This window comes from Conger conger, chromosome 6, assembly GCF_963514075.1.
Source record: "Conger conger chromosome 6, fConCon1.1, whole genome shotgun sequence".
Lineage (NCBI taxonomy): Eukaryota > Metazoa > Chordata > Actinopteri > Anguilliformes > Congridae > Conger > Conger conger.
In genome coordinates, this window is record NC_083765.1 from 43,723,190 (window position 1) to 43,733,083 (window position 9,894).

The 9,894-nt window shown below is 50.8% G+C and overlaps 1 protein-coding gene across 1 annotated transcript in view; it reads right to left on the minus strand.

Annotated features, from left to right (window-relative positions):
- Positions 1–9,894, minus strand: part of kifc3 (kinesin family member C3) — a 31,509-nt gene that overhangs the window by 5,748 nt on the left and 15,867 nt on the right. The window contains exons 8-17 of the mRNA XM_061246936.1: positions 8,963–9,202; positions 7,620–7,793; positions 4,784–4,931; positions 4,227–4,357; positions 3,765–3,876; positions 3,373–3,554; positions 3,177–3,281; positions 2,397–2,527; positions 571–694; positions 26–155 (exon numbers count right to left, since the gene is read on the minus strand). Of these exons, the coding sequence (XP_061102920.1) occupies positions 26–155; positions 571–694; positions 2,397–2,527; positions 3,177–3,281; positions 3,373–3,554; positions 3,765–3,876; positions 4,227–4,357; positions 4,784–4,931; positions 7,620–7,793; positions 8,963–9,202 (1,477 nt within the window). The remainder of the gene's footprint in view (positions 1–25; positions 156–570; positions 695–2,396; positions 2,528–3,176; positions 3,282–3,372; positions 3,555–3,764; positions 3,877–4,226; positions 4,358–4,783; positions 4,932–7,619; positions 7,794–8,962; positions 9,203–9,894) is intronic.

The following is a 9,894-nucleotide window of genomic DNA, read 5'->3' on the forward strand; positions in this document are numbered from 1 at the left end:
GTGCGCGTCTCTCCAGTCCTCTGACCTGAGGTACGGTGGCCCGTGGAGGAGTTGAACCCGGAGACAGTGACGATGAGGAGGGCGTGGGAGCGTGAGCTGTGCTCGTTCAGGTTGGTGCAGGCGGTCGCCCGGTTCACATGACCCAAGTCAAACACCTACATCAGGGTCAGAGGTCAAAGGTCAGAAACAGCCAACAGTACAGTTGCTGCACAAATCCTGTAAAGCAAATGTGATCAACATGTTATAGGTAATGAGTACTAAATTACAGTACTTAAAGCCTGGTGGTTTCTGATTGGGTGACAGGCAATTAGTTCACCAAGACTGCCAAATATTACACTTGAATGCACTTGTATGTGTGGAGCCTCAGGTATGTATAATGGATCCAAAGAGCACATTAGAACACATGCACTCACACACATACTATTATGTTACTGCTCTAAAAAAAGAGGAAGATTAGTTTAGCCGTGTAATTCAGTGCAGGCTCATTCCACTCATCAGTGTAACACAGAACGCATGACGCACAGATCTGTCTCTCTGCCAGTTTGTGTCTGTCTGTGGGGGTGGACTCACCTTGTTTATGTCCTCCACGCTCTGCACAGCAAACTCCGTCAGTCCTGGCACGTAGAGCTGCCCGCTCCCATCCGGACACATCTTAATGTCCAGCTTCTCACTGGGGTTGTCTCCGAGAAGGTTCCTGAGGGGAAACATCACACTACAACATTGGTTCCTGTGCAGGAATTACACAATCTCACCCTCTGGATTTCATGCCAACCACTCATGAGATAATCAATAAATGTAGTCAAAATGTCAGACCACAAACTACTGTACTAATTACAACAAGAGTGGAAGGCTGCATAGAAATGGCTACAGCCCTCCAGGAATTAATTTAACTGTGTACACAGATGATTTAACTGTACATGCAGATATTACTGCACACAGAGAGGTTTTTAAACTGTGTGCAGAGAGAGGTTTTTAACCATACAGACATGTTTAGCTGTGCTGGTGTAGCTCCCTGTGTATCTGATGTTCCCAGGTCTGTCTAAAGAAGCTGGGCCCTTTAGAGGGATGAGGAGCTTGGGGCAGCTGTTTGTGTTGGGTCTCCTGGTCCCTGCTGGATCTAGTGCTCTGTGGCTACACTACCGAGCTGCTAATGGAGGCTGTGTTTGTGTTCCTCTGAGATGAGTGCACTTATACACAATCAAGCTGGCCAGATGGACATCAAATATAATCCACTTTGAACAGATGGGCTGCCCCTAAACACGAACATACACACAGACGCATACACGGGCACAAGCATATACTCATACACACACACACACACACACACACACACACACACACACACACACACACACACACACACACACACACACACACACACACACACACACACACACACACACACACACACACACAGTTCTGTACTGAAGTTGGAATGCAGTTATATGAAGGCACTGACAGATGGAGGGCGAACACAAAACGGCGGTTTCTGACATTCCTGCCCCCAGCTGTACAAGACTCTGTCTGTAACAGCCTTCCCACAATGCCCCTCTTTCACAGAGCCCCAATCAAAGCTCCTATAATTCCAGCAAATCGTTCCCTTTGACCCTAATAAATCTGCCCAATGTGGCCCATAATAGCTCAAAGTCCGATTGACAAAACGTCCAGTGACCAACTGCTATTTCCAGAGACGAGAAAATACTGCAATTTAAGAGCCAACTGTGTTCATTCATCACAGAGGGCTTGTTTCACCATGTTATCTGCTAATGACTTCTGGCAAGCAATTAATTACACCATGTTCTTCTGAGTTATCCTGCTCTCAGGACAAGATAATTTGGGTTGCCCTGGCGATCAATCAGTACGCATTTGTGCTCATCAGAGAAAAGACGACAAAAAATGTCTTTCAGAAATCGGCTTTTCTGCAGCTGGTTTAGGTTCTGAGCCAATCAGAACAGAGGAAATGAGCATTCTGCGGTGAACCCTGTGTGACCCCTAGACAGACAGGGTCAGGTCATCCAGTATTATTAATCACTTCGCTATGTTTAGAAGTGCATCCACCCTTCTAGCTAAAGATATCTGTGTAATTCACAACTGCTAGCTAGCTCGCTAGCTGGTTAGTTCGGTACCAAGAATGTAAGGGAGTCCGGGCCAGATCTTAGCAGATTCTGGCCTGACTTCAGCACAGCCAGGCCGGAATTTCTTGCTATCAGAGTAGCCTCATACCTACAAGCTCACAGGCTAGTGGCTACCAAGTTAAATAACATACCAATAAACTGCGCAGGCAAGAGCAAAAGCAACTTTCACTGTGCACTAGCATGTGATCGTGTTGTATCCAATAGCAGGCTGATACAGCTCGACGACAGGAAGAGGAAGTGAGCTCAGGTGCACCCCCTCACCGGAGCGTCTCGTTGTAGATCTCCACCATGCTGACGGTGATGTGGAAGTCCCAGTCCGGCGCCTTCTCAGTCACCTCGGCGAACAGCAGCTTCAGCGCGCGCTGGTTAATGCCGGGGTTCTCCGGCACGCCCTGAGACAGAAGGGTGGAGAAAAACAATCAACATGAAACAGTGGGAGTTCCCCGGGGTCCTGGCTAAATCCCCAACCTGCCACCTAATCATCCCCTGATTCAATTGCCTCTCAGAGGAAGAGAGAGACAGAGAGAAAGAGAGAGAGAGAGACAAAGAGGGAGAGAGAGAGCGGGAGAGAGAGAGCGGGAGAGAGAGAAAAGACGTGGTGTGTGGTGAGGGTTCTGCTGCAAAATGGTAGCCGTGCATCACCCAGATGGGTGCTACACATTGCTGGGGGTTGAGGTGAGTTTCCCCTCAAAGCAAGCGCAATAGATAGATCCATCTATCGACAAATCCACGCACGCACAGTGCTGAAGGGCATTCCACAGCAATAACGGTAATAACGGTCTCTGTAAAAATGACAACTATCCTACAGCAGGGCTGAAGTACTGAAATTAGAGAAAACCGAAATGCCTGCACATAGTAATTAAGTCTAATCCAGCACTTTTCACTGCATCAATTCATGCCTGTAGAACTTCCTCAGATGTGCAGACCCTGCCTGCCTTTCTGCTTTCTGAAATGATTACCCCGCAAAAAAGAAAAAAACAATAATTATGAAATACGGGATGGATGAGGGAAGAGTAAAAGTTGACTGAAAGAGTGAACTACCTCCATGGTGTACGTCTTCCCTGAACCAGTCTGCCCATAGGCGAAGATGCACACGTTGAAGCCATCGATACAGGAAATGATGAGGGACTGCACTTCCTGGAAGACCTGTCCAATCATAAAGGAGAATGCTGGAGGGTCATTTCCCCGTTTCCCTTGGTAATGAAACTCTAACTCCAGCTTCTCACCGAGGGCTCACCTCTTCCTGCGAGGCCTGAGGAGGGAACACCTTGTCCAGCTCGAAGGACATCACCTTCCCTTTGTTGGCCAGGTGGAGGACCGCGTCATCGTCAGGGTCAAAGGTCACCATGTTCTTGGCATCGGAGGCATTCAGCTCCTCCTGGCCGACAGGCCGAACCCGGCAGAACACACGGATATTCCCTGAGGGATAAAGAGAGAGAGAGAGGTAGAGAGAGGGGGAGAGAGAAAGATAGAGAGAGAGGGAGAGAGGTAGAGAGAGAGGTAGAGAGAGGGGGAGAGAGGGGGAGAGAGAGGGAGAGAGAGGGGAGAGAGGGGGAGAGGTGAGCGTTTCGTGTCCAGAGCAGATTCCAGACAGGATGGTGAGGTCACGGTTGCCATGGCGACCCTCACCTCTGAGGCGCACCAGCTCATTGTGGCATTTCTTGCGCAGGTTCATCTCCCGCTTGTACTTGCGCAGCAGCTCCTGGTTGGCGTTGCTCACCTCAGCGATCACCTGGCAGATCTGTGAGCAGGGGGCAAAGGTCAAGGGTCAGGAGGTCAGTCCATACAGTGTCCTGTCTACAGCAGGGGTACTCAAATCCAGCCCTCAGCACCAGTAGTGCTGCACTCATCCCCTCTGATCAGGGACCAGTTTTAACCCTGGGACACTGAACAATCAGTGCTACCGATTGGCCAGAGTCACGCCTAACTCCCACCAGGTATAGGGAGGGTGGAAAACACGAGGTTCTCGGCCTTGGAGGACCGTGATTTGAGGAACCGAGCCCTACAATAAGGGTGCAGTGAGGACTGAACGTACAGTCTGGTTTCCATGTCGACGCTCTGTGGTTGCCATGGTAACCAGCCCAGGCTCACCTCCTGCTTGGCGTCAGTGATGGCCTTCTCCAGCATGACGGGGAAGTCCTGCACCTGCCGCTTCAGGCAGTTGTAGTCGCAGGTGAGCGTGCGCAGGGCTGGCTGCAGGGTCAGCAGGTTCATCCGCACACCTGCGCAGAGGAAGTGACATCACGGTGGTGAGACGGCAGGCGCGCGCTACCACGTTAATAGGCGAGTACGCACACAGTAACGTACACATGCACACAATCCTAAAAATTGTGTCTCCATCAGGAAGGCTCACATCAGCGGTCAGTGCTTATTGGCTCAGTAGCTAATGAAGTTTATTCAAAAGATTTTTTTTTTTTAAATTAAAACATTTTTTTTTACTTAAGTTTAGTAATTTCCTGAAAAGCTGCCTTTTTCAGGCAACAAGGATATAAGGTGTTAACATATGACATATAGGAGACATGCATACACTTGCACATGCAGACATACCGTCTGTACAGACGGGAGACAGAGAGGACAGACAGACAGATGGGAGGACAGACAGGAGGACAGACAGCCAGACGAGAGGACAGACAGACAGACAGACTCACCGGCCAGGTTCTCGTGCACAGCCTTCATCTCGCTCTCGGCCCTGATGAAGGCCTCCTCGATCACCCTGTTCTTCTCCTCCTCCAGGGTCTGCATCTCGGCCTCCAGCTGCCCCTGCACCCGCTCCACCTCCCCCTCGTACGTCAGGATCTGCAGCGGGGTGGGGCACGAGGTCAGGTCCCCTCCCAAAAAATCCCCCTCACCTCAGCCTCTGCACCAGCAGCATTAAGGCCAGAACAGCTCACAGGTCGCTGTGCAGATGTACACTACACAGATACTGACCCTGATGAGCAAATACGCTATGCTACATTAGATCAAGTCAGGAGTAACCAAGAGATCTACCATCCTAGGGAGGCTTTCACTCCAACCCTAACAAAGCACACCTCATTCAAACAGTTAAATGGTAAACGGATGGCATTTCTATAACGCCTTTATCCAAAGCGCTGTACAATTGATGCTTCTCATTCACACACACCAACCATGATTGGCTGCCATGCAAGGCACCAACCAGCTTGTCAAGAGCAATTGGGGATTAGGTGTCAGGGACACTTCGACACACCCAGGGCGGGATCTAGTGGCAACCCTGCCAGACGACTGCTCTAGAGCAGAGTTCTTGTTCTGCTAGAACTAGCAGAATCAGATGGGCCAAATTAGAGTTGAAGTGAAATGCGAAAGGCTGATCTCCAGGATCAGGGCTGGTTACCACCCCTGGGTTGAGTTAGTCAGAGTGGCACACTGAGGCTAACGTGTAGCAGCTATGCTTAGTGCAGTGCAGAGCTGAGGCGAGGCGAGTGAGCGGGAAGGGACGAGGAAGTCTGGCTCTATGGTATGTTCCAATGAGACTGCGCTACTACGCACTGATCCAGGATCAGCTAGCCCTGCTCCTATCCTAACCACAACCATTATGTGTTGGCAACACACACTAAAGCAGGGTCAGCGCTAAGACATATGCTGCCACCTACGTCTGCAACAACACGCAGGGAGAGGGGAGGGTTCAGGCCTGGTACAGCACCACTGAACAAGGATGGGGGTCGGACACAGGAAGTACCACCGAGGGACACAGGAAATACTACTGCAGGGCCATACATCGACTGACCAGACTCAATGAGAAATAAGGGGTGCTAAAAAAAAAAAAAAACTGCTTCAGTGGTCAAACATGAGGTAATAACTCAGAGAAGAGGTAACCCTTTTTGTTATGTTAAAAGCTTAGCATATTAAAAGGCTTTCCAAGTCACTACTAACGTATTCCAGCCCTCATCACTGTAACCTTCACCCCCATTTTCTACATGACCTCGTCCAAACAACCAAACAGAAGTCCAACCTTGGACAACCTACGAATGACCTCTCCGTTGCCCCTGCCAACGGCCTCGGAGAGCAGGCCGCAGATGCGGGTCCTGTCCGTGCCCAGCTGGAACACAAGGGGAGAGAGCGGTTAGCCTCCTGGGGGAAGGGGGGTCCGCATGGGCGAGTGGAGGGGAAGGAGGGGGTTTGGCAAAGAAAGCGGAGAGAGTGGGAGTCCTCCGATGGGATGATACAGGAGGCTGGTTCTAAATTGGACGGGGGAGCAAGAACCTAACCGACCCAACCATTTGACTGACAGGTCTAAAGGAAAGATTGACCGCACTTGGCAGCCCGACCCATTACGATGCAGTCTCATCCTCATCACTACTCGAGGGAAAGTGACACGCCGTAGCACAAGCACTTCCTGTTCTGCCGTAGACAGCTCAATCACGCAGTAATCCGTCTGATCCCCCAATTGCAGGGCTGGGTCCGCTGCTGCCGCTGACTCAGAAGGAACCCGCTATATCTCCCTGAACTATCCACGCGCTCTGCTGACTGGTTCAGCTGCCCCATGTGACACGTTCGGGCCAATCGAAGCAGCGCTTTTCTCTCTCTCGCGCTCTGATCTGATCTGGAACAGAGCCAGTGCGCTGGTTTCATGGCCACAGCCCAGATTTAATTAACAGTTATGCCCTAACGATAACACTGATAGCCTAATTACAGGATCCCGGCAGGAATACTAAAGTCAGAAGAGGGGGGGCATCCTTAAGTTGTAGTGTCTCGGTATAGTAGTTTGTATTAGCCTATTCTACCTTGTGTACTGGACATAATGTTCATGCCCTGACAACCAATCCTATATGAATTGCACCTCATCTAGTGTGTTAGGTTGTTTGTTATATGACCTTGATATGCACTGTTAGATAAAAGTATGCTCAATAAAATGTAATGTAACGCAGGGGGTTGTAGTTTGGGGCTACCCCTCAGTTAGGGGTGGGAGTAGTGGGGGTGAGGCTGTCAGGAGAAGGGCTTTTTGCCTTTGTTATGGGTGAGGGTAGTAGAGGCAGGGGCTTCCCCTCGGTTAAGGGCAGGGTTAGCTGGGGGCAAAGGTATTGGGGGGGCGGGGGGCTTATCCTTAAGGGGGGTGATTGCAGAGGTAGGACTTAACCTTGATGGTAGGGGTGGAGGTAGTGGCAGCAGGGCAGTCCCTGGGTTAGGGGTGGAGGCTAGGGATAGCAGGGTCAGGGCTAGCCCTGGGTTAGGGGTGGAGGCTAGGGATAGCAGGGTCAGGGCTAGCCCTGGGTTAGGGGTGGTGGTAGGGCAGTCCCTGGGTTAGGGGTGGAGGCGGTGGGGGTAGGGCAGTCCCTGGGTTAGGGGTGAGGCGGTGGGGGTAGGGCAGTCTCTGGGTTAGGGGTGGAGGCGGTAGGGGTAGGGCAGTCCCTGGGTTAGGGGTGGAGGCGGTGGGGGTAGGGCAGTCCCTGGGTTAGGGGTGAGGCGGTGGGGGTAGGGCAGTCCCTGGGTTAGGGGTGGAGGTGGTGGGGGTCGGGTCAGGGGCTGTACCTGCGTGCGCAGCTGGCCGCAGGTCCTCTGCGAATCGTGCAGCTGCAGCTCCAGCTCGCGGAGGAGCTGCCTCTGCAGCCCCAGCTGCTCCTGCAGGGCCAGGTTCCGGGCCTGCGCCTCCGACAGGGCCTGCTGCGACTGGGCCGACTCCACCTCCACCGTCCGGGTCACATACTGCGGGACAGGGCCACGTTAGAGCTCCATGTGTACCGTAATATACAGTGCAATATTAAACATGCATCTATCCCTCCATCTGAATGTACATTATATACGCACACATATTTATTACTGTGTGCACATAGGGATAGCTTGTCTATTTAGACCCAGGTCCGCTGAGTTCTCAACACAAATTATGTAATAAATTAGCGACACGCCGGTTTAAAGCACTCCCACGTGTTCCAGTATCTCACTCTCCGCTAGCCGTTAGCTTTGCTAGCCAAATAACATCGCCATCTTAAGAAGACACGATCAACAAACTTAAAAGACTTCGTCTTATGTTTATTTGCATGCATGAATACATATCGTGTAATAAAAAAATACCAAAATGGTATTTTATCGGTATCAATACGAATGTACTTCAACTGCGTTACATGTTTCACGACAGCTGATAGCAGTTGCTTGGCATTTTGGTTAAAGCTGTGACGGTTGGTTAGCTAAGCTAGTAGCTAGCAGTGAAGACATATGGATGACGAAGTTATAGTTTGAGAGAACAAAGGTGGAAAAAGAACGAGCTCGAACAAACTTTAATAAGTATCAGCAGAGTGAGACATGGAAACTGGAGCACCTGCCGCCATAGCCAACCCTGAGAAGTGACACGGTCGTAAGCGTTCAGCAAGAGTAGCCAGTTAAGCAAGGCAAGTTATATTTTATCTTGGTAGTGATACAAAACGAACTAAAAAAATATATTTTTGCTATATCGGCACGTTTTCATTATACGAAATGTATTTATGCAAGCAAATGAATATATGACGAAGTGTTTAAGTTTAAGCTAACAGAGAGTGAGCTAGCCCGACATGTCCCCAATTTAACTTACACATTTTGTGATGAAAAACTCAGGACCCAGGGTCCATAAAAGCGAACTATCCAATACAGGTAACGTTAAAGACAGAGACACTTTTACTGTACATTCACTTTTAACATTGTTATTGTGCGATTCCCTCATTATTATTATTATTATTATTACATACACATACTTATATTTACTGTCCTATATTCACATTATAGCACTGACTTCTACCTGCCTTGGCAGTATTTAGTTATTGCATGCGAATAAAGCATTCTGAATTAGAATCTGGCAGATTTGCCGTAGTGGATTTTGCCTGTCGCCCGACCCCGCGCCTCACCTTGACCTGCGGGGGCAGGGCGGCGTGCTTGGACAGGGCCTGCTGGCAGTCCATCAGCCTACGGCCCAGCTGCAGCTCCACCTCCCCCCGCTCCCGCTGCGCCTCCTCCACCTGCAGGGAGAGCTCCTCCACCCGGCCCGCCTTCTCCTGCAGCCCCCGCTCCACCTCCTCCAGCCGCCGCTCCAGCTGCTGCACCTCCTCATCCCGCTGGGACAGCTCAGAGCGCAGGGAGGCTGCATCCTGAGAGAGAGAGAGAGAGAGAGAGAGATGAGAGAGAGAGAGAGAGAGTGAGAGTGAGAGGTGAGAGTGAGAGTGAGAGTGAGAGTGAGAGTGAGAGTGAGAGTGAGAGTGAGAGTGAGAGGAGAGAGAGAGAGAGAGAGAGAGAGAGAGAGAGAGAGAGAGAGAGAGAGAGAGAGAGAGAGAGAGAGAGAGGAGAGAGAGAGAGAGAGAGAGAGAAGAGTGAGAGAGAGAGAGAGAGAGAGAGAGAGAGAGAGAGAGGAGAGAGAGTGAGAGTGAGAGTGAGAGGGAGAGAGGGAGAGTGAGAGAGAGAGAGAGAGAGAGAGAGAGAGAGAGAGAGAGGAGGAGAGAGAGGGAGGGAGGGAGGGAGGAGAGAGGGGGGAGAGAGAGAGGGAGAGAGGGGAGAGAGGGGAGAGAGAGAGGGATGAGAGGGGAGAGAGGGAGAGAGAGAGGGAGAGAGGGGGAGAGAGGGAGAGAGAGAGGGAGAGAGGGGAGAGAGGGAGAGAGAGAGTGAGAGGGAGGGAGAGGGAGGGAAGAGAGCATGTGTGTTTTTTGTGGGATATTGCCTGAGTCCAGGTGGGATTTGAACCCCGGCCCCTCACTTGTCCAAATATTTGTTGAACGTGTTACCGGTCAGCTAAAGACGAACGCGCCCCTATCCAAGGGCAAACGACGTTCTTCTGAATTTGAGGGTT